At 41.8% G+C, this 25,571-nt stretch overlaps 1 protein-coding gene across 2 annotated transcripts in view; it reads left to right on the top strand.

Annotated features, from left to right (window-relative positions):
• dennd1b (DENN/MADD domain containing 1B) overlaps window positions 1-25,571 on the top strand; it is a 105,755-nt gene that overhangs the window by 66,091 nt on the left and 14,093 nt on the right. For both annotated transcript variants that reach the window (XM_085774778.1, XM_085774777.1), the window contains 8 exons: window positions 1,114-1,215; window positions 10,061-10,186; window positions 14,194-14,295; window positions 19,887-19,977; window positions 21,187-21,227; window positions 22,678-22,713; window positions 23,254-23,310; window positions 24,703-24,792. In XM_085774778.1, the coding sequence (XP_085630904.1) occupies window positions 1,114-1,215; window positions 10,061-10,186; window positions 14,194-14,295; window positions 19,887-19,977; window positions 21,187-21,227; window positions 22,678-22,713; window positions 23,254-23,310; window positions 24,703-24,792 (645 nt within the window). The remainder of the gene's footprint in view (window positions 1-1,113; window positions 1,216-10,060; window positions 10,187-14,193; window positions 14,296-19,886; window positions 19,978-21,186; window positions 21,228-22,677; window positions 22,714-23,253; window positions 23,311-24,702; window positions 24,793-25,571) is intronic.

Genomic DNA, 25,571 nt, shown 5'->3' with positions numbered 1-25,571 from the left:
AGTACAAAAGACAGAGAGAGAAAGGCAGAAAAAGCATCTGCAAACAAAGAGCTTTTCTACTTCATTGTTAAACCGTGTGTGTTGGCTGGGGGGTCACTAGCACTGCTGTTGTGTGTGAATGCTTGTTGGAAGCACGCGCATATTTGCGCTCGTGTTCAAGTGTTAGTATGTAAGTGTGTGTGTGTGTGTGTGTGTGTGTGTGTGTGTGTGTATAATTGTGCAAATGCATATGTTATAATGCATGTGTGTGTGTGTGTGTGTGTGTGTGTGATATTTGTCTGACAGTTGCGGCAGTGGCAGTATTTATCACACTCTGCATCCGTGACAGACCCCCTTTCCACCACTACATAATTAGTCCAGATCAGCATGTGAGCCTCCACTGCACAGGCTGTCACAAAAGTGACAAACTAGAAATTCACACACTATGCTGTCTCCCCCCACCACCACCCCCCGACACCTGCCTGCATCCTGCACCACACTGAAATAATTGTTGAATTTGTCGCCATCAGGATGCACACAGCACAGCACAGCATCACTGTGCTGTTGTTGATGTATGAGGTTTTTTGGTGCAGTGGAAACTGTTTGTGCAATCCAAACGTTTCCTCTCAGCGTCGTTCTTCATTTTGTGAGTCTGTGCGTTACAGTAAAGATGTTCTAATATTTTTTTTTTCCTACACGCCATTTTTCATTGTTAATCGTAAAGGATTTGTGATGACAGTGTGGTTTTAAATGTGACCGCTGTGTTTTCTCCTTCCTGGCGCTTCACGACTTCAATGACTTTGTCTGCTGGGAAACACATTTGGGGACAAACTAAGGATTTCAAAATGTTAACTTAATTTCATGATTTGATTATTAACAAAATTACATTTTTACCTCATTATACAACATAAGCCAAACACACGTCAACTGACCAGTGTAATAATTATTGTAAAAAAAAAAACATCAAATAAATTTAATGTGCTACAAAAAAAATTACAATTTGAAATTATGCAAAACAAAAACATTTCTATAAATTATATACAAACTTCTACCTCCATTTGACAAGTTAAAATAATATTCACAGGTGAATATTAGTTGAGTTTCCTGTTGCTGATAATGCATTTCCTCTTTCAGAGAGTACGCAGTCGATCACTGGAGGATGTGGTCATTCTGAACGTGGACACCAACACCATGGAGAGCCCCTTTGATGACCTGCACAACCTGCCAAGTGACGTGGTGAGAGACACACTCACACACACACACACACACACTCACACACACTCAGTCACACACACACTCACACAGAGAGACATTTACCTTCCGGAGCTGCTCAACCTTTATTGTCTCATCACACATGACACACAGACGGCTCCTTTTTCCTCTTTCACTTCAAGCCTCACTTGCATAAATACAATTTTCTTGTCCTCCAATGTCTCTCATACTCAGATACTCACACTCATTCTCAAACACACACACACAGAGACACACATGTGCAGAAAAAAAACACACAGACAAACACACACACATGCAGAAACTTGTCAAAGTACAGCTCTGTCCCCTCCCCACATCATTAATGACTGCTGCACTGGCTCCTCATATTGTGGCTGTCTAAAGTAAACTCCCGTCGCGTCGTATGACGCTTGAAGGCGAACAGCATTCCCCGACCATCAGAGGCTTGTGGGAAAATGTGCAACTCCTTTCCCTTCATCTCCATCCATTCTAATCATTATTTCACAAAGTCTTGCATTTCTGCCTGCCCACTGGCACGTTTGTGAGAACGAGAGATAGGAGGAGGGAACGAGGCAGAGAAAAGAAAAGAAAAGGCAGAGATGGGTGATTTTCTAGGGGGAGAGAGTGGGAAGAAGGGGGCCAATTACCAGTGTGGGCCGTGAAGCCACCTGCCAGCGCATCATCCCTTTAATTAATGGAGCACTGACGCCGGTCAGTGCTACAGGAAGCATCACCACGGCATCAGGGTCACTTGCACATTTACACACATTCGCACACACGCTTAAACACACAAACATCCAGAGCAACACACTCGCTCGTCTTCCCTGTCTTTGTCAACGCAGGGATCTGTTTGTTTAGCTGTTTTTTTCTGGGTGTGTGTGTTAAAGCTCCTCTGCGAGGCGCCGAGGCCCCGCTGAGCCTGTGGACGCACTATTACCCACGCTGCTCGCAGTATATGCTCAGGTTCCACCGCCTACCGAACTCCTGCCCTAACAGCAGTATATAATTCAATCCGCTGCCCAGCAGACTCCAGACCTTCTCACACTTCTCCGGTTCTCCTGATTTAGCGCTGCTCAGCCTACTCACACTGCAAGTGTGTGTGAATGCCTACCTGCAATGGTGTGATCTCTCCCTCCTGCATCTTTTACCGTCTCCTTCTTACTTTTTAGCCCGTATGCCTGCCTATCCAATCGGCTGCCTGACTGCGTGAGTTTCATGACACCTGTCTGCGTTCTTCTCTCTCTCACAGAGTACTTACCGCCAGCCTGGACGCGTCTTGCACCCGCTGTTTGCTTCTCAGGCTTCTTTGCCTGTGTGCCTGTCTGGCTGCAGCACCATCTTCTCACTTCCTGTCTGCTTGCTTTTCTGCACCCAGGGACTTAAGTCCTAAATTAAACTGCAAACTGAGTTTGTCATAAAAAGGAGTCAGGGCTTTTGAAAAGCGACAGAAGCAGAGAGAAAAGCCTTTGTCTTTGCCGTGTGATAAATTAAGTGGCAGGCTCAGAGCCTTTTTGCTTTGATCCCCTACTCACCATTTTCCTGACTAATGACAGAACATAGCCTGCATATCATGTCAAATTACACAACCTGAAACGGAAGCTTCGCTGGCATTAATATATTTATTGTAACAAATTGTTGTTGTTTTTTTTTCCCCTATTCATTTTTTTCCCTGTCTCCTCTGATCTTTTCACCGGGGCTAGTAGATTAATAAGGAAGCGAGCAGGTACTAATTGAGTGGAATTCCAGGTCTCTTGTTAGTTTGCTTGTTAGTGATGAGGACATGCCACATGGCATTTGATGTTTGTGTTTACACACACCGCGATGTTTGAGGCATTGTGCAGTCGTCAAAGAGAGGCCTGAAATCTTGATTAATGCTGAGAGATTCTCTGCCTGAGCTGAAGTGCCGCGTGTTGTTCCTGAGCTATTAAAACCTCTCTTCATTTCTCTCTAATTCTCACTGTAACACTGGCTACTTAACACTCAAGCTGTATTCAGTGTGAAACAGAAGCCCTGAGACTCATGAAGTAATGATTATTCTCACTTTATATATTCATACAAAGTGATGCTGGGCTTTTTAAAGTATGTAATGGATTAAAACGTAAAGGCCACGGGCAATTTTTTCCCCCCCTTTTTGCGTATTTCAAGTCTAACTAAGAGGGAAAACAAAGCACTCTGATGTTGATTTAAGCAAACCTTAAGAGATCCGTCTAATTATGGCAACGCAGGCTGTGAGCACATGTGGACTCTATTACGTCGCCCGGCTGACCAGTGGCCGTGCTTTTAGCAGGTTCAGAGTTCACAGTTGTCCTGAATTAGCCGCCCTCTTTTAGACAGGACCCCTACGCCGGCTCCACCAGTGCCCGCCCCTTAATGGTCTTTTCCCACAATTTCACACATAATATTTTAGATTTATTGACTATTACAAATGCTACCATGCCAGTAGCGGTTCCGTTTAGCAAAAAAAAAAAAAAAGAAGAAGAAGGAAGGATCTGAATAAAGGAGTAATTGGTCGCGGGTCAAAAAAGGATGCAACAATCTTTTGAGAACAACTTGTGACACTTTTTAAATTGGAGTGCCACATGAATCAGAGGTCGAACATGAACTGTGCTTTTGGTCTTTATATTTTGGTATTTGTGTATAAAAAATTATGTTTCTTTTTTTATTTGAGTTAATTTTAAACAAACATTGTGATATTATTAGAGAAATGGATTTTATGTGGTGCTTTTTTAACAGGATTTTGTATATTTTAAGTTTGAACTGAAAGTTTCACTAGTTTTTTTTAGCCATTAATAAATCATAATAATCTCAGAGAAACTGTGCTTATGTCAGTAAAATCAATGTGTTGACAAGCACACTGAAAAGAAATAGTCAATAAAAAAAACAACAACAAAAAAACGGTAGTTTTTCCCTGGAAGATCAAGGTACTTTTGTTTCTTTTCTGAGATCCACAGTTCCTCTTCCGCACAGAGATTGTGCTGATAAAGTTATAATTGGCTTTTGGTTGGTGGAGCTGTTTACCGCGCTAGTCATTATAAGTATCCAAGAATAGCAAATTAGGAGTCTGTTAATTCAGAAAACAAACAGTGTGTGACTGAATCAGATTTGTATTTGATCCCGGCAATTGATCTCCAACCAATGACGGAAGATTTTTTTTCATGTATTATTCTTTCTGTGCCACATATTCAAGGTGAGGTGCTACAATGCAGCTTACATCTTTATTTTCAGATGCTCTCTTTCAGATCACAGCCTAATTCCTTCTATTCTCCTCCTCTCTGCCTCCCGCTACTTTGCTGACACCGTGTACCCATACATTCCAAGCCTTCGTACATTTGATCATTTGTATTCCCAATCAAGGGGGGAATTTACAGCGTACACTCCTACTTCCTGTATTTCAAGCCTGCATTTGGAGGTTTACAAATGAATGAGGGGGTTGAGGTTGTGTCTGCGCGCCTCTCCTGAGATCACCTGGCACACTTAATCAAACATCGCGGCTTTAATTTGGTGTTCAGTTTTCCGACGCTCCCGGAAAACAACATCTACATCATCATCTACAACAGAGTACAGCCGACAGCAGCAACATGCGCAGATGAACAGACACACATACACACACAGAAACACCTACACACTGTCGGCCAGGAATGTACATCAATGGCACTCAGATCTCGCATAGAAGTAAACTTTTGCTACTCACAGATTTTTGGTTTGTCCACCAGATTCCCCCATGTCTAGTTTTTCGATGCAGCCCAAGTGTGTTTCATTTCACTGGTGTCTTCCCAGTGTAGCGGAGCCACCTACAGTAAAGCCCCTCACATGCTGTACTAACTACATGGTAGCTCAGCACTGGGAATGTTGTTGCTCCACCTCAGTTACATACTGTACTTTACCAGAAACAGTCTCGATGCTGCAGCGAGTAAGTAATAACATGCTCCGAGCAAAGTATCGGATTTTTTTCTTTTATTGCTGTTGTTGTCAAATCCGTTACTTTTACCCACCGCAAACTCTCTCAAAGATATGCTCATTTGAAAACATTATTTGACAGGTTACGATTGTTTTAAATGGCGCTGAACTGTGCATACACTCTCTCTCTCTCTCCGCAGCATTAGCAGCCCTTCATTTACTCATGTGGAGTTTAAAAGCTGCACTTCATTTTCACATAGTCGTTCTGCCGGCAGTTCGCTCCAGATTAGAAGTCAAAAAGGGAGAGCAGCATCACCCACTGCGTTAGTTATTGAAGTGAGAGATGACATTTAGCTGTAGTTAATTATGTATGCAAAACTCAGCCGCTCAGCTGCTATAAGAGGTCAGCTTGACAAAGTAACCTCACACCGGGGAGAATCTCATGGCAATGAGATAGCCCTATTAAAACACACACACAGACTTTTTCTCCCCTTTGGTCTCGCTCGTTTTCATTTTGCCTGACTAATGTATTGTATTGCATGTGCTTCACAGCAGATCAACATGCTGGATGACTAAGAATTGTACATCTCACTATAATCTATCTATTCCAGTCTTTCTCTATTTTTACATATTCATTTCATCCCAGTACTTTTCTAATTTAATATTCGCTGAAGTTATTTTTAAAAGCAGACCTCAGGCTTTTAGTTAGTGATATTATGTGGTTAGTTACAAGAGACTGTATTTGACTCCACCCCATCAACTTAAGTACCCGTAATTGTGCAGTTTTATCGTTAAGACTGGAAAAAAAAACATAGAATATTTCATTTTTATTTTAAATCGAATGAATGAATTTTCTAGATCCAAAACTGCATGCTCACTGTGCACACGTAGATACTGTATGTGCATTTGTGCAGAATATATGCTCAGCTCTCTGTGTGTCTTTGTTCACATTTGTATGTGTGTTTGTGTGAACGTCTGTGTGTGTGTGTATGTGTGTGTGCGTGTGCGTGTATGTGCGTGTGTGTGTGTACAGTTCAGACTGCAGCACATCAAAAGAAAGTGGGAGATTTTCATAACTATTTTTTTCTTTGTAGTTCTTTAATTGCGTCCCCATGGCTTTCTTTCCCTGGACAGAATCTTAAACAAAACATTCTTTTTTTGTGAGAAGAAAACCCAACTTTTTATTTATTTATTTATTTATTTAACAACAGACAAGTGTCAGGGTCGTTATTTGGGAGGGTTTTTTATGCTCTAGTGGAATTTAGAGGAAACATCTAAATATATAAGCTACACATAGTTTGTGTATAACTTTTTTTTCATTTCCTGATATCTTTAATTATTATTATTTACTCAATAGTAAATATAATATTGTCAGTCCAGCTGGTAGGATTTGGCAGGTTTTAGTTTTTGTGTTTTGTTATAAACCAAGAGCAGTGATCAGGTTTCATGTTGTGGGGTCTGTGTGTTTAAATCAGCTCTTTGCATTGAAAGGCTGCTTGCTCATGCTCATGCACAATTTATTTTGATACAACTAAGCTTATTTTGTCAGGTTTGGTTTCCTATTGTTTGTTTTTTGTTTTTCAAAATCTTGGGATGGTATAAATGGACTATATATTGTGTACAACAGCTGTGTACTCTGCAAATGAATATAATTTGATATTGGGATCCATGATGGATGTCTGGGTACCAATTGCATGAAGCAGTGTGTGCACAGACACAGACTCACACATTCACACAGATGCCTGGTGTCACCTACATCGGTATCATCCCTTACAGTCAGGCAGGGATCATCATTGCACCTGCTAATTACCATCTCCAGCTGGAGAGTTAAATGGAGATCTGTTCTATGTCTGACCTTTGACCCCATGCTCTTTATGTGACGTACTTCAAAACCTGTTTGGGGCTGGCTGGGCCGGGCCTTAATGAGGCCCCATGTCTGCCCTCTGTGGGCTGTGCGCCTTGGATGCCCTGCTTTCATCCCCGACCATCTTCCCTTGATGTAAATTGAAAAGATCACAGCTATGGGGAGAAGACCTGTACTGGAAAGGCCTCTCTGCATAGATTATGAATATCATAACTCAACAGTTTTTTTTTTTCCTCCCTCTCCCTCTCCCCCAACCACCCACTCCTCTCTCTCCTCCTGCCACCCCTTCTCTGTACAATGCTATAGTTCTAATTGGACCCAATGGGGGACTTTCTGCCTTTGATCTCATCACCGCCACTGTGACTTTACACTAAAAAATGTCACTGCCAAATAGGGTTATCACCTGTAGAGCTTGGCCTTCCTCTGATGCCTGTACGCATCTCGTTAGCTTCACTCAAACTGTACAAGTTAATTAGTTTGACAGAGCTATTACCGTGGAGGCATACCTGATGATTGTGGTGTAGCAGGCGCCATTTTCAAAATCCAATTACTAAACATACATTTATTTTTTTTGTCTCAGTTGTGAAGGAGGAGAGTGAGCCTCACTTTTCTATTAGCAAAATGTTTTTTTTTTTGGTATTTGTCATGCACTGCTGCTATATTTGTTATATGTGACAAATTAATTAATCACAAAATGTGACTGGAGAAGAATATTTTTCATCATGCTTAAATTTACTTGTGAGTACATGTGAAATTTCGAACTTATCGCTTTATCACCCATTTTTCTCAAACACTGGGAAGCAAAACACAAGTGATTGTGTCCCCACCTCATTAAAAAGTGTTTGCCACTGCAGAGCTCTCACCCGTTCAAAGCTGCTGTACAGAACTGTGTGTGCAGAGTAAACTCTGCTATCCTGTCTTCTCTGACAGTCTTTGGGGTATGCCTCCCCCTCTTAGACTGACATTGTGTTCGCTTTGATTCTCCCCCCGAAAAAGACAGTTTAATGATTTACAAGGATGAAAAAAATCAGTGAAAATGCACATAAACATGAAATATTAATTCCAGAAAGGGCTTTACATAAACATAAAAGCATTTAGCACAATGAGTGAATATGGAGATGACACTTGTTAATTTAACTGTGATAAACTTTCTATTTGATGCCTGGGAGCATTTGCAATGGCAGCACGGGGACGTTGTGGAGAGTGAGAAAGCCCAGGGGAGAGGAATCGACGCTGTTCATTTTGTCTTTGTCCCAGTTTAAGACTGCCACTCTCTCTGTCTCACTTTCTTTCTTTCCCTCTCAGCCTCTTCTGCTTCTCTCTGCCTGTCCTCTGTATGAGCTCTGCTAACACTTTGCTTCTCCTCCCAGAAGTTCCCCAGATAGGCTAATTGCAGCCGCCAGACCGTGATATCCTTCTAACGCTGCGGCTTCACAGCATGACATATTTGGCCACCTCTGATTGAAATAGACCTGATCAAAATGCTATCACATTACACAGGAACTGGAGCCATTTAGTGACAGACTCAGCCTCTGTCTTTTTCTCTTTTTTCCCCTCCTGCTTTCATCTCTTCTTCCTTGTCTTAGTTCCTGCCTACAAACCCTGCTACTACTAACAACAGGATTCAAATTAATAATATTGAGAAACGCAGTAAATATCCCATGTTGCTTCACAGATGTGGACAAACTAGGCAAGAATAACACTAGAATATCACACCCACACTACATACACTGATTGCAGAGCCACCGGTGCACACACACCACTAACTATTACACTTTATTAAGAGGTGACTGAATGGACTGGTGAAATATGCAGTGCAGTGTGAAATCTAATAGTCAGACTGTTAACCAAAAACATTAATTTACTCCTGTTCCTGGTTGTTTCACATACACTTCTACACATCTCCTCTGCAGTCGGTTTTCTCTCCCCATATTCAGGCAGCGGTGGTGAAGCAGACGGCCTGGAAAACTTTAGTTAGTTGTCGTGCCCATGAGCAAGACGGAGTCCTTACCAGCTGCAGACGCCGACCTGTAGGCAAAGCTCATTGATTTTTGCATATTTATATGTTGACGTGCAGTATAGGATATAAAGCAAAACATTGCAAAGTTATTCAGGGAGGAATTACATTTTAATCTGTTTTTTTTCGCTAATTGAGGTTGAGGGTTATGCTCATAGGTTTTCTTTTAAGATCATCATTCACGCCTGTGCAACTGCAAGCAGCCCACACCGAGCTACATTACAGTAATTTAGACCTCCTGTGCAACCCAATCATGCTTTTGTGCGAAGCTGGCACAGCCCACACAGAGAGTGGCAGTCCCCTCGCTATCTGTGCCTCCTCCTCGCTCTGCCACGACGCAGCCAGGCTACTGCTGAGCAGGTGAGGAGAGCCTCTTGACAACTTCCTTCCCAGACTCCCCAGGGCCCCCGGTGGCCAGGGTGAATCTTTTGTCATCCTAAAACAAGCTCGGGCCTGCTGCTGCTTCTCCACTCGCGCCTGGAGTCCTGGAGACAGAGCCGGGAGAGAGGAGGAAAAATAATTAAAGACGTTTTATGTCAAGAGTCCCCCCTTTCTAGAGAGGGAGTCCAGGAGAGCCAACAGGGGGAGAGGGGGGGGGGACAAGAGGACTGGAAAGAAAGCGGAGGGAAGTACAGTAGTAGAGATGGAGGGAAGAGTGAAAAAGCAAGAAGGTGCTGTGTAGGGAAAGAGGGGGTGGCAGCGTGGGGAGAGAGAGAGAGGGTGAAAGAGGAAAGAGTGAGGATGCGAGTTTCCATTTCCTCTCCTCTGTCCCCTCCCTCTCGCCGCCCCCCGTCCTCTGCTCAATTAGCAAAGCAGCAGGTGCTCCCAGCAGCACAACAGATAAGCTCGGAGGAGAGGCTGAAGCTTTTCCCCTTCTTTTCTTTCCTTTTTTGAGATGACCTGCAAATGTGATACTTCACACCCAGAATGGGCTAGCTGTTTCCTCCACCAATTTCAGAGGTGATAATTTAACTTTTACCCCTCCATCTCTCTCTCTCTCCCATTCCCTCCCTCCCTCCATCTATCCGTCTCTCCCTCTCTCCCCCACATCCTCTCTTTATGTCTTCCACCAGGTGTCCTCTCTGAAGGGCAAGCTGAAGAAGCAGTCCACAGCAACAGGAAGTGGAGTGGCGAGGGCCTTCCTGAGAGCGCAGGCCGCTCTGTTTGGATCCTACCGAGACGCCCTCCGATATAAACCCGTAAGGATCCAGTGTCGTTGATCACTACAATGATCTTCAATAATAGTGTCTCTTTTTTCAAATTAGGACCCATATGCCTTATTTTAAAAAAAAGAAATTTGTCAATGTCTTCTATTGGCACATCTCAATGCAGTTAATGTATATATTACAATTGTTGGTATTAATACTTTTTAATATCAGAGTCTTTGATTTCCACCACCATGCAAATAAAGTTTCAATAACTGTTCTTAATATTGCTTAGAAGCACTGAAATATATTGTTTCACAAGAAACAGGCACCAGCACATTTTGCAAATGTTCATTGGATGCACTTGAATAACCAGACGGCTTGTACTGAGTATGAAGGCCACAGACTGTATTTCTATCCATAAGTTTTCACAGACATCAGTATTTTCTCTTCTGAATGTGTAGCACATACTGTAGCAGCGACCTCAGTTTGTGAGAACTGAGTCAAATTTCACTGGCATCTGGTTAGACTGGGGCAGTTTTGACTGAAGGTAAAAGGTGTGTTTTTAGTCAGAGCGCAGAGCGAAGGTGGGCCTGTCTGAGGCAGTGAAATGTCAGAGGAACTGAAAAGAGTCAGGACGTTCCCTTTGAAGATCCCTTTTAGCCACCTTTGGTGTTTTACTCTCCTTTGCTAAGCCCCCCTAACATTTCTTTTCTATATCTTTTCTGCTTATCAAGTCTGAGTCAGAGCAAAGCAAACTACAGCATGTCCTGTTTGTCAAATAGCGAGCCCTTTGTTCCTTTGGCTTTGAGATTAATTGGACTTTGTGGACTACCGGAGTCAAGATGCTACATTATTGATGCTGTCTCTCTTTTTTCTGTACACAGACAGTATACGAACAAACTGCCTCCCCTCTGACACAAGCACTGAGACTCAGTGTGTGTGTGTTTTTTTTTTCTGTGTGTGAACACAACATGCAGTAAATTCTCAATTCAGTCACGCTCACACCGAGTTTTCTTTTTGGATGGGATGTGTATAAAAGCCTTAGAGTTTACATACATGCACACACATAGCTGCCGATCTGCCTTCATGAGGAAGATACTGATCATAGTCCCTGTGTTCTTATATTTGTGAAATATCACTCCGCTGGTTATTGTGGTTCACAGGCCCATATGCCTCGACAGAAGGAGGGGTGTGGATGCTTAGTGGGAATCTTGCTGAGTTGTAAATGAAACAATGCCGGGAAATGATAATGCGTTGAAAAGCAATCAGCTGATTAGAACAGCATTTCTGAGGTCATCAATTTGAGCTCACGTCGATGCTCCCCCGGGTTCTTCTCACCAGCCTAGAAAAACACACGTGTGTCTGCTGAAAGAACCTGAAATAGCAATTTAAATTAGTGTTCACCACCACCGATGGAGCCAAGTTGGGTAGGTGGGTGTGTGTGTCTTCCTCGGCTGTGAGCTCGGTACCTATTTAAGGCAAAATTAGCCGAAGTTCCACTCGAGTAGGCAGGTAACCAGTTCATATCACCCAAACAGGTGTGAAAACCTGGGTGTGGGGGTGGTCGCGCTGCATTGCATATTCTCATGTATATAGTGGGTGATTATATTTCTGTATGATTATAAAACACCTCTGCAGTAAATCCCACTTCCAGGTTGTTCAGTTTTTGTTGAACTGATTTTAAAGAGGTGTTACTAGGTGAATTTTCATTAAACTGCTGGTGCAGCGTGCTGTTTGAAACGAAATGTACACACACTAGCACTTCAGGTGTGTTTGTTAAGACAATTCGAGAAAGCGGTATTTAGCGAAATCTAACTGAAAACGTTTTGGGGTTTTTTCATCATTGCATTGCAAGTGATAGCTCCTGCTGTATCATGCTCAAAGGAGCCAGTTCCATCACATTTAATTGGGATTATATCGCAAGGAGGAGTTTGTGCAAAACTGCAATGGAAGCCCGACTACAGTACTTCAATGCAGCAACCAACTGTTCATTTAAATCATTTATCGAAACAGTTTTGGTCTTACAGCAACACACAAAATATACAGTGAAGAAAATAAAAACTGACTTTAGTAAGTAAACATAAAGTTAAAGTTAAAGAATGACCAACAATGATCAACATTTATTCTAAAGACTATTTGGAATCTCATTCTTCAATTTTCAATTTTCTTTGTCCCTCAAATTAAACACCAATTAATACCAATATTCTGTGTAATTATCTAATCCATGTGGAACAATGACTTTACATTCATTTACATAATATTTCATCGAGACCTCATTAAAAGCTGTCAAATATAACTTACTTGTTAACCTGATGGCAGCGCCTGCACATTAACCAGAATGTGCAGCAGAATAGAATAGTAGAACATGAATTTAAAGCAAAAATGACTGTAGTAAGTAGCACATAGATTTAGCAGCATCCACATCCCCGTAAGTCTTAAACTCAATGATTTACACTTACTGCTTCACTTCCTCCCACATCAGAACATTCATCCTCGGAGAAACTGCTGCTCAGTCTGGTCGTTCAACGTATCTAATGTGAGATACGTTTTGGTCCGGTGTGTATCATACATAAATAATGTGATAAAAAAATCAAGTCTTGAGTCACACATTTTAGTGCAGGATGTGCCACGAATGGGGTGAAGTTCACCACTCGGATTTGCCAGCGCAGCGATACTGATGACAGCAGCCTTGGGCGAAGTTAAGAAATAATGCTCATTTATCACTCACCTTTTACTGTAAAATGACTCAGCCTCTAGCGATCCTCAGTAAACTGTGTTAAAACATTGCAGGTGAGTGAGACTCACAGTGTAATTTCAGTGGTTAAACACAATGTGACCTTGGTAAACCCAGTTAAAATAGATTAAATTAATGTTGTAGATGAGCAGTGCAGTCGGTCACATTTGGTGTGAACCACAGGCTTTAGGTGATAGATAGATATAAACTTAATTGTGGATATTGAGTATAGCTATGCGCACAAACCTGCTCTTAAAGACTGAATTTAAAAGTTTTTTAAGGAGCAGAGAGTTAGTTGTTATTCCCAGAGTGCTACTGAGCTTTGGTCTGAGGCTGTAGTAGCCAGATGGAGACTGCAAAGCTGATTAAAACTACAACTGAAGCTACTTTCAACTCGGCTTTTACGCGAGAATACGCCCTTAAAAACTTTTAGTGATGTAAGTGGAGCAGTATCGCTGTGATGTAATTTGGGCCACTGGTATCATCCCTGAAAATGGGGTTAGTCTCTGTTGGTTGTTAAGTTGTTTTTATGTGCCACGCTGCGCTTGTAGCCTGGAACAGACAAAGCGCATTGTTTTACAGAAAGGGAAAAAAAAAGAAAAAGAAAAAATTTAGAGCATCATTGAAATATGTGAGAATTATGTTAATTATGAGAAAACATGAATTGGAAATGACCGTGGGGCTGTGTGTGATTGGCCTGCAGTGCTTCTGTTGTCATCCTCCGTGTCTATAGCTCACAGGCCGACAGACATGATGTAAGAAATAGTAATAATGTGATAATGTGTTAGTGTGGAGTACTGGGGAGTTTACTGGGACACTGTCTTCTGGTCCGCGGGAGATCGTGTGCACTCTGCCGGGGGAACTGTTTTATAAGAAACTGTTTTGTGTGTTTTTTTTCTTTCTTTAACTTATATTCTTTCTCATCCTCCTCCTCCTCCTCCTCCTCCTTCCTTCCTCTTTCCTTCCTGTCTCTCTTTTAGAGTAACTTTCTGTTTCAGGCTCACTTAGGCTTGCTAATGAAGAAATCAGTTGAAATACTTCTTTGTGATAGAAGACTTTTCACAGTGCATAATAAAAAAAAACGACACGATGTGAGCGTCGTAGTGCTATGAATTATATTATAAGCCACATTTTTTTTTTTTTTTAGTTTAGACCCCCTGCCTTTCAAGACACCAAACGCATCTGCCTTCCTTCCTGTGGCTCATTTCTGAACTATGTAAACATGGTGGAAAAACAGATTGGTACAAAGAAAGTTGAGCCAAAATTAATTAGAAATAATTGTTTATTTTAATTTTTGCCAATAATGTCTCCATGGACTCTACAGGGGGAGCCAATCACATTCTGTGAGGAGAGCTTTGCGAACCATCGCTCGAGCACCATGAGGAGCTTCCTGTCCATGGCTGTCAACCTGCAGCTCTTCAAACAGGTACCAACATCTGTCTGTCTGTGTGTGTGTGTGTGTGTGTGTGTGTGTATCAACTTCTCATTTTTGTAGTAAAATCGATCTGACCATTGACAACGTAATAAAATCCTGGTGATATTTTTTGACTCCATGTGAACAAACAGGACCTTAGTTCATCTATTCACCATAATTACTTCCTATGAACATCTGCTGTCACTTAACATGGGCACATTGACATTGATGCAGAGCTCTGTCCTGTAAGCTATAGGCAAGCACAAATGAGACAAGATGACAGAGTGCTTATGGCAGGTTACTCTGTTCTTTGCCATCAATGTCAGTTTTATTTTCAAGTTGCTTATTTTTTAGGGCAGGTTTTTATTTAGAGGGGTGAAAGTCTTCATTTTTATAGATAAAAAAATACAAATAATAAAAATGTCTCTCAGCACCAGTTGTGCTCAGCAAACTGTCAACTGGGTAAAGTTGGTATTTAGTATCTTGACACTTAAGTTGTTCAGAGTGAGAGGGAATGGAGATGAGAGAGGCCTGGGGATTATGGACGGTTATTGACCCCTAGAAAGTGTTTACTGCTGTTATCTCTCAACACTCATCTTAATGTCTCTCTGTTTGCTCAACGAAACCAAATGTACAAACAAAGTCCACGATAAGCCCTGGTCTGGTAAAAGTATTTCTCACTGTACAAAAACCACAGTTGCATTCTGTCATCAGAGTGATTATACAAGTCTGTATCGTGTGTGTTTATGTGCAGCATATGAAGAGAATGAGAGTGTGTGTGAGAGAGAGTGTCAGAGTGTGTGAGCAGGTATCCTTAATTCATGTGTGGTTACATGAGGTAAAATCACTCATGTATACTTAATATGTTTTTTTCCTGCGAATCCCCTCAGCAACACTAAACTTAGCTGAGTGTAGAGACACCTCTGGCTCCAAAGAAAATTTCCTCTCACCCCTTGAATTTTTTTTCTTTTGCGCTCTCTGACCCGTGATAGTAGTTGTGATTTACCCCCGAGAGTTACTGCACAGCGGCCCTCAATCAGCCTTTTGTTTCTCTGGACACTCTGCCCCCGTCTATAATTTTTCCCAGGCAGAGCAGATAGCAAGCATCAGTTCAAAGCATCCTCCCGGCTGGCTCCTGCCTCAGCAGTAGCATTGGGAAACAGGTTTCTTATCTCCTCCTCCTCCTCCTCCTCTCCAGCACGGGGGGGGATGGGGTGAGCTTATCTCCTCCACTCCTCTTTTGACTAAAGTGAGGGAGGCCAGCGGTCCGCTCCAGCTCTGCTCTGGCCATGACCCATATTCATTCACAAACACACAAACAACACTGGTCTTACCCGGCCACACACGCACATTCTTTATAAAAAATAAGTACATGTTCTGGGACTAGAGATGTACTGTATTTTTTTTCCAGCCCTTCTGCTCCTTGTTTTGTTATTGATTATTTTTACACCAACTCTTATTCTATTTTAAGCCTTTCACCCTATTACGTTAACGACTGTATCAGTAAATTGCTCAATATTTATAGGGCTGTAAGTGGAGCTACTGTTTTGCTACTATTCGCCAAAATTAAAAAAAAAACCCCAAAAAAAACCATCTTGACCACACACAGTAACTATAACAAACTTGTGTGTTTTTTTGTTGTTGTTTTTTTACAATATGAGCAGGAATTAACTTTTTACAAATTCACACTTTCTAAAACTTTCAGGTGGTTAATTATTTTACTCGCTTGTTTGTGTGTTTTCCCTCTTCTCCAGCTAAATTGAACAACCTGTGCCATTAAGTCCCACTGGGATTGTTAAGAGAGGAGAACCTCAGGGCATCGTGTTTGTCGTTTAGGAGCACGGGTTGTGTAAACAGACAGATTGTGTCTCTTGTTACCAAGCCGTCAATCACTATTACTGGACTAATAGAATATATTTAATCATATGTAATATTTATTTAGTCACACACAATGGCCAAGGTTTAGGATTTTATATTGTAGTGTACTCCAGCAGTCTACCAGGTCAAAACGGAGCCAAATTCAAACCATATTATTTGGATTGGTCGGGCCACAACATCCATTACACTCATACGGAAGCACATGTGTCATGTGGAGGTGTTGTGTGAGTTCGAGGTGTTACCATCTCAGCAGGAAATTGCTTTCTACAGATACTTTATTTCCTGATTGTGTTCTCATGCCCTGTAAAGCAGCTCTTTGGCTTCGTGATCGCCCAACAAGTAATTTCAGTTTTATAGAAGCAGCAGCACGGAGCTGTTGATGAAAATTCACTAAACATTATTAAAGCTTTGGAAGTTGAATGGCCCGGTGTACAAAAAGACCATTGTGCTGTCACGTGACCCTCAAGGCCGAACATAACTCCTCATAGCCTTTTTGAATGGTATTATTTTAACAAATTGCTCACCGTAATTTTTGGATAAACACAGCTGCCGTATTGTAAAATTTAAATGAGCCTTAAATTAATCTTGTACTTAATATTTGCTTCTTTTTTTTCTAATCCGCATGCACACTGCACATGCACAATAATTCAGTTTCTCCCTGTGAAACACTTTTGTTCCCAGACTTTTTCCTTCTCTGTTCGCTCCAGCAGCCAATCTGAGCTCTGAGCTAAACAAGTGGGAGAGATCAGCCACAAGAATGCGGAGGGAAACCTGTTGACATTAACCTGCTTCCTATCAACCGTCCTCAGCTCCTACACACCCACAAGTGCACACACACACACACACACACACACTGTTCCTCTTACTGATAAGACTAAGCTGTACACTCTTTTATTGAGTCTTCAAGGGGCCTGACAATTTCTTTGTAATCCCATCTATCAATTATAACCCGTGGGTCTGGGTGTACATGTGAATATCAATGCAGAACTGGAAGAAGGGAAATAATTTCATTTTAAAATCTGATCATGTGGTGGCGATTTCACTCCACTGAACCCACAGGACTCCAAGCTTCATTTGCTTTCTCCCAGAACGTACATCCTGTGTCTTCTCATAGAAATCCAGTCGCTTATTTGGAGCTAATAGTAGATTATATTACGTATTACATATATTACATGTATTTCAGCATGTCAAGCACCAACAGTGGTTGTCATTTGCTCCCTTGTCTTCCTTCCTCTTGACCAAAGATGAATGTCTGTGCTCTCGTCGCTAGGAAAGATGACGGCAAACTGTAAACCCAGATCCAACTCCCACTCAGAAACCTTTGAATCTGGTATATCCCTCAGCATCTGCAGTTTATGAGCCCAATTTCCACAAATAAGACCAAGGTTGCAACCCAAAAAAAAAGGACATTTCCTCAAGGCTCCCTTTGTATATCTCTCTAAATTAACCCCTGTAGTGTCCTTATCCCAACGTCAGGCTCCATGATTCCAGAGTTTAAATAAATGTAGACCACTGTGACCCACCCCAGAGTGAGTCAGTATGCTGGTAGCCAGATGGGATAACTCTCCCTCTCTGCTGTTTGCAACAGGAAACAAGATGACATGTAGACATGAAGAGATGGAGCAGGATTTGTCTCTGAGTGTGAAGTTGCATTCCTTGCTTTGACTTTATTTACATACGTCGTTAGGCCTCAGCTCGTTTGGTTTAAAAAAACAAAAAAACACAATTAAAGCAGAAGGATTTGTTGATCTTTATGGGGTAAATTTGTTCTTCACATATGTTATGTTGACCACATTCATTTCTTCAATCTCCCGCTGCACTGTTTGTTTGGATGAAACTGTTTCAGACTTGGTCCTACCCTAAAATGTATTTTTATTTCTTGGAGAGAGAATAGTTTTTTGTTTTTTTGACGTCTCACACTCAAAACAAAGATAAATTAGCCCCCATTTTGTGTACTAGTGTTTGCGTACATGCCAGTGTGCACAAGGGGCCGTTGGTGTTGGTTTGCATGCATGCGTGTGTGTGTGTGTGAGTGTGAGAGTGTGGTGATTACGGTTTGCTATTGTTGAGTAATGTCTAATTAAGACCCACGGTGAGGCAGGTAATCTGGCTGGGCTGTGTGGAGGGAGATGGAGAGAGGGGGAGGAGGGAGGGGGTGGAGTGTGTGTGTGTGTGTGTGTGTGTGGAGGGGGGAGGGGGTGTGTGCTTTGGCTAGGTGATGATTTGGGTTGATTATCTGCACTAATTGGGCCAGCCAACTTGTGGAGCGGTGGTCGGAACCTGCAGTCTCACCTCTCATTAAAATGATCTAATGATGAGTTTCCAGTTTCTCCTGACCAGAGGAGCGGGTGGCCGCGTCGGTCGCTAGTTAGCAGCCTGTCCCCGTGGGCATGCGCCCTAAAACAACCTACACTGTTGTTACACCCTGGACACAGAGGTGGGTGTAGGATTGCCACTGTTAAAAAAAAAAAAAAAAAAATCTGACAATGTGTTGATGTCAAGTGTCTGTATTCAAAAGAAAACTGTACCATTTGTAGTTTTTCATAAAAAACACAAGTGTTTGAAAGGTAGAGGGTGATGATCGTTAATTAATGCAGTCATCAGTCATAATAAATTTCATATAAATCCAAATGACACTAGTGCTGATTGTTAGCTGCTTCCCCCTCCCACCTTTACACAAACAAGCCCTGAATGGATTAATAGGACAGATCTAAGTCTAAGGTTGGAAACAAAGATACGCACAAACTTATACAAAGTTAGTTTAGCAGAACTTCACTAGACCTTAGCCCCTGCATCTTGAAAGTAAAAGAAAACAACTTTTTTTTTTTATATATCAGAAAGTCTACAGATGTCAGTGGAAAGTTTTCCCTCCATGCAGTGATTTGCTGATATTGTAAGCGATGGGACAGGAAACTAACAACGACTTGTGGGTCAATGTGGTTGGATTTAGTTAATAGAAAACAGTGTAGCCGCTGTGTGACTGAGTGATCTACAGTCGTGTAATTGTTTTGGTGAAATTCAAAGATTTTCTTTATGTTCAGTATTCAGGAAGATATATGATAGATCATATTTTTTTATTTCGTCGGTCATGTCGTTTCTTGCAGACGCAGCAGGACGGTCTGATCCCTGAGTGTTTAGGACACACCACCAGAATCTTGTAATGGTCCAAAAACTCTTAAGAGAAAAAGGTTTTCATGTGTATGAAAGTATTATTTACATCATGTTGGTCATGGCCTGTAAAGACTCTCAAATTATTTCTTAAAGGTTGTAATTGTATTGTGTTCATCAGAGATTTGCTGGGACATTTGTCGATGTTTGTGCACTTGTTTGTTCAAACCGGCATAACGTTATGTGCGTTTGTGACTTGCGCTCATGAAATGTGTAGCTGTCTTGGCTGTTAGGTCCATATTTATGAGATGGAGTTTTATGCGCTCCATGTTACAAAGGGAGGAAATGAAACTTCCTCATGTCTCAGACAGTGTGCAGCATGTAGTCTGCTGCCCTAATCCCTCATCTGCTCCACATTACCAAATCCCTATTACCTGCAACCCACCTAATCTTAGGATGTAGTTTCCGTCAGGTAGGATTAATAACACCCCACTGTGGCTGGAGTGTTTGAATCTGTGTGTATGTGGGTGTGTGTCTGTTTAAGTGTGTCCACACACACATACCCCCCCCTTCCTCCCTCCCTCCTTTAATAAGCACATTGTAATTTATGGTTGTAGTTCATCGACGGACGGCTGGCCAAATTGAACGCAGGCCGTGGCTTCACTGACGTGTTTGAAGAGGAGATCACAGAGGGGGGCTTCTGTGGAAGTGAGTATTGCCGGACCTGTCTATCAATTAGTCACATTATATTTATTTGCCATATTTCATGCAAACGGCAAAAAAAAATGATTGGACTACAGTGAGATAAAGAAAACGTGAACCCAAATAAAATAAAATATAACCCTCTCTTAAAACTGTACACCAGTTAAATGAGTCACACAATGATAAACTGGATAAATGATCTACTGTGCTATATATTTTTATAAAATGTTAATTTGAAAACATGTCTGCTCCTTAAACACTTATTGTTTCAGTCACTTTGAAGGCTTTTGCAAAATGTCTCATAAACATGCCTGTGACCACATAAGGGGCTTTAAATGCAAACGCACCAATGAACTTTATTGTTCTTTGAAGAATAGAATTAAATGATTATTAATACACTTTAAAGTTGCTCACAGCTGTGCTAAAGCCACCGTGACGCTCTCGAGGAATACATATTTTTAATATTCTGTGTGTGCATCTTGAGCTCTTATTGGAACTAATACAAAGGGTGACATGCAAATCTGATTGTGGCAACAGAAGATTGACAGAAGACTTAATGATATGTTGGCAGGAACGTGCATCGCTGCATGTGGAGGCACGAGACATCAGAAGTTTGAGTGTGGAACGAATCCCACAGGAGTGCTTAGACAAATTAGGTTGTTTTGATCGTAACACCTCAGGTCTGAGTCATATTTACACGACAAGAAGAAAGAAATGCCATCCAGATGCTGCAGCTAAACACCCATCATATTATTAGCTTTATCTATTCTGATCTTGACCCAATCCCACACTGTCATTTGTAATTATGTTCTCTAAACAGTCCTCCATTCTGCCTTTCTCAAGTCCATTATTTCAAGGTAATTTTGCAGCAGTAAATGTTTTAGTTTATCAGTTTCATCATTATTGGTTAAAGGGCAAAAGGGGGGAAATAAGAAAATAAGTTTCGAAGTTTACTGAAAAGAGTTTAAACGGAAATAAGGGCCAAAGATGTATTGTTGCAATTAGTTTTATTTTCCTTCAAACATGTTTCATTACACGATCACTACGTTTGTCCTGATCAATAGAGAAAAAGATTTTAAAATGCTCAATAAATGTGTAACTGTGTGTAGCTAGTGCAATATCCATAGTTACATTTGCTTTGAAAACGTTCACACTGTGCTACAGTATTGAGTGCAGGATGATAATTCATGTTTCCTGTTTTCTCCTTCCTTTTAGGTAATTCAAGGTCTTATCAGCAGTGGATGCACACTGTAAAGGTACTCACAGAATGTCGTGCACATCACACCTAAATGCTTTTATCTGTGGCTCTGGCTTTTTTTATTTTTATTTTTTTATGTTTTCGCTCATTTTATTCCTGAGTTATATTTAATTGAAAGCGTGATTGACACGACTCCGTTTGAAGTCCTGGTGTTGCCTTTGGAATGAAGGGGGCTGTCTGAATGTACAGATCCGGCTCGAGCGCAGTTTGGTGTGTGTGAAGCGGCGCGTGCAGCAGGACAGTGGAGACAGACAGGGAGGGAGACAGAAGTGATTTGACGTGACAAGACGTCCTCCAACATGACATGTTGATCTGGCAGCAAACACAGGCGTTACTCCGCTGAACCGACCCAAGAACATAGATCGCTCCCTCCTTCTTCATCTCCTTCTGTCGCTTTCCTCCTCTCCTTTCTCTCTTTATTTCTCTCCCTCTTTTCATCTCTGTCACAGCCCCCCACTCCCACCCCACAACCCTCCACCACCCCCCAATCTCTCTCTGTCTCTCACTCTCTCACTCACCGAGCTTCTCTTCTTCGCCCTCCCTCTCTCTCCCTCGCCCTCCCTCTCTCCCCACGCCGTCAGCTAAGGCTGAATTAGTTCTCTAGAGTGCTCTTCAAAGGTTTGTTAAAGTTCACATTTCCTGACTGACAGGGATCTATAAGAGGGGCCTTCACCTCGGCCCCTCTCCTCCTCTCCCTCCGCCGACTTCTGAAACACTGTCTGCCATTTACTCTGTTTAGCCGTTTAGCCGACGCTTTGTGCTTACACTAAAGACCAAACAGAGAAGAGAGAGGAAGAGTGAGACGCCAAAGGAAGAGATGCAGCAACTCAGAGTGAGAAAAGAAGACAGGCACACAGAAATATTGGGCACCGTAATGTCAGTCTGCACAACTCAAAGTAGAAATCAATCACGCACAGTCCCTTCCATCGCTGTTTTATTCTGCTTCTAAATAAAAAAAAAAACACTCCCGAATGCCATGAATGGTGCAGTTTATCATGGCTCAGCGATGTGATACTTTGCCTGATTTCGCCTTTTTTTTCTTATACTGCTGTCAGAGCTGCAGAGGGAGTTTTGGTTTATTTGATATTAAAAACTGGTCCTGGGTGACGGATGTGGTTGTAGATCATACGAGATAATATTGATTGGCAGTCTATTGTACATCACAGTATTCCCAATGTATGTAAAATGACTAGTTGAAAAGAACCAACACCCTTCCACTGTTAGCCGTCGTATGAGTCAATACAATAACACATTTGGTATGATAGTCATGATGCCAGTAAAAGCAGGTAGACATTGCATTATCACCCTTACCTGTGTATATATTCTGTATATGAATAATGAATGTAAGAATAACTGGTAATAATTGGCTTGAGTGTGTGTATATGTGTGGAAACTGCTTCAAAAGGTTTTTAAAGTGTCTGACAAATGAGTGTGTGTGTCTGTTCCAGAGAGGAGGGGCGCTCATCAACACGGCTGTGACAAAGGTACGCTCCTCTGCAAAACTGCTTAATAGGCAGCCACATCAGTGCTTTGTTCAATACTGTACCTACATTAAATTGAATCCTCAAGTCTGTTAAAAAAGAAAAAAAAAATCCATTGAAATAGACCCTCCGTGACATTCTGCAGCTTCTTTAGAGAAAATGAACCGTTATGCTGGAATATATGAAAATTAACGCAAAAACGTGTCCGTTGCAATTGGCTGTGCAGCGAGTGGAGGCATTGTGCATGACAAGTCAGTGTTTGATGAGCAGTAGCATATCGTTATGTGCTGTACAATAGGTGGTCAGGGTGCCCTTTCATGTTATCGCCTCCTGTTAGTGTGCGAGGCTCTCTTATCCAACCTTTTGTCTCTGTGTTTTTGCCACGGGGATCAAAGCATTTCTTGATGTTACATGAAACCAGAAGTGAATGTTAATGCAACATGTTTTGATTAGTAATCTGCGTATGTGCATGTGTGTGTGTGTGGGGGTGTAAATGTGTCTGTGTGTATGTGTGTGTGGATGTGTTGTTTTTCTTCCACCTAGGCCAAGAGTCATGCCAAGAGGGGCATCCGGGACTTTAAGGGCAGACTTAAAGCAAGGGTGAGCAGCTCAGACCTTCACACCTCTCTGACACACATGCGCGCCCCCATGCCGGCATCCATACACACACACACACACACATGCACACACACATAATTGTGTTCTGAGGCACGCAGATAGACACACACCCCCCTCATAGAAGCAGACAGGAAAGCTGCTTTACATGGAGTGTGTGATTCTGACGCAGGGGCCTTTAATGACTGTTGAAGCCTGCTTAGCGCTTTGTTCAAGCTGTACATTTTTAACCAGCGCCCCTCTGGCTATGGCCTGTCATGTCATCCGAACCCCAGCCCCTCTTTCTCTTTTATTGTCTGCATATTTCATCAGTGAGCCTGTGATTTCCTCAAAGCTAATGTAACGAGGTGTATGTTTCCATAAGCCTGATGGATTTGATAAGGCAATAGCAGTTTGATCTGTCAGTGGGAAACTGAGGAGAGAGGGCACTGATGATGAACAAGAGGAGCACGCAGCGTTCGGCATCGTGCATGTGCACACAAACACGCATGCACTCACACACGCAGAGATGAGGTGCTGAAATCCATCCAGTTTTGAAGTCAGATTTCCTGTGCAGTCAGAAAACAAATGAATTCAAGTTTCTCAGGATCACAATTAATCTGCAGAGCATTTTTACAATGTGATACTTCCAGCTGCAGATGTCTGCCCGAAGACCCCAGGCATAAACACACTGAAACAAAACTGATCAGATGTGGTTACTCTGGGTAACCTGACAGATGTATAAGGCTGCTGATATACAATATATATTTATATGTATGTATATACTGTATATGTTAGACCTGTTCTTACTTAGGACTTAAAGTTGTAAATTCAGCTCAAATTGTTTTAAAAAGCAGTAGTTTTTGTAAAACAAAATGATGCTGTAGTTATAATCAAACATCAATCAGTATAATAATATATTTGGGGGCTGTCTATTTCAGCCTTACATTTGGTAAGTGTTCTCTGTAACGCAACAGCATATGGGACTGACTGAGATAAACTACATGTTCATCATAATGAAGGAACATGTCACCAAATGTCGCAGTTTATAGGTCATTATCTATGAATAACACTTTGGCTCAGTGACACAGAGGAATAAGCTCCATCAGGCTGTAGATACACAATACATGTTACATTTCATCTTTTCACAGGATTTATTCACAGTAAAAAAAAAAAAAGCATCTTCATTTGAATTCATCTTGAAAATCTCTAATTCTTTCATTTGAAATGGATTAACTTGAATAAGGGAGAAATGCACCTCACGTCCTGTTGTCTGGCTCATTCACATAAATTCAAATGCTCATTATTCACCCAAACTATCTGATCTTTTAGTCCAGATTCATTTAAAACACAAATCAGCTGAAAAAAATTTACATTCTTCCCCCCCTTGTCTCTCAGGAAGAAGAGGAAGAGGGGATGACGGTCTGTGCAGGGTCTCCCACCAGCACCAAGAGCCTGTCTCCAAGGAGACTGCAGAAGATGAGACGGGTATGATACACACACACTCACAGACTCACACACACACACACACACACACACACACACACACACACACACAGACTCACATCAGTAAATTAGTTAACTACATGTACACTGACTTATCAAGCCAGAGCTGTTTTCACTGGACCGACATGGATGCATTCTTCCACTTCTGCACTCTCTTAGCTATTTCCCCATCTCTCTCTCCATCCCCACACTTTTTTCTCTCTCCTTTTTTTTTTTTTACCTCAACCCCTCTCCTCTTTCTCTCCCTCCCTCTCTCTCTTTCTCTCTCTTGTAGCAACTCTTGGAAGTACAGTAGTTTGTCAGGGCGCCAAATGTAATGATAAGCATTTTTGTCTTTCAACACACTCATGATGTACATTCAGTATTTTTCTCTGAACAGCGCGGACAGTAGAGGCAACTCATCTGCTGGTCAGCATTTCCTCTGAAGAATTTGCTTGTGCACCATAACTGGATAGCACATTTTCCTCTTTGTTGTGTGCAGAGCTGGCATACGATGAGCAAGTACTGTACACGCACTCTCACAAGATACACATTCATCAATAAATTCATCAGGAGAGTTAAGAACATTAGAAAATTATGAGACACACACTGCAGTGTAGTGTAAATGAATGTGCTCACTTATATTTCTTGGTGTTGGAAGTTTAGTTTTATGTAATTAAAATTGCACACTGTACAGTACAAAACACATGCATACAGCCTCGGGGATACTAGCTATGTCTCTTAGTGTACATCTATACCTCTGTAATCGCAGCTGCAGCTTT

The sequence above is a fragment of the Trachurus japonicus genome, chromosome 4 (assembly GCF_045865225.1).
Source record: "Trachurus japonicus isolate A0001 chromosome 4, Traja_1.0".
NCBI lineage: Eukaryota > Metazoa > Chordata > Actinopteri > Carangiformes > Carangidae > Trachurus > Trachurus japonicus.
This window is presented reverse-complemented; position numbering and strand designations above follow the sequence as displayed.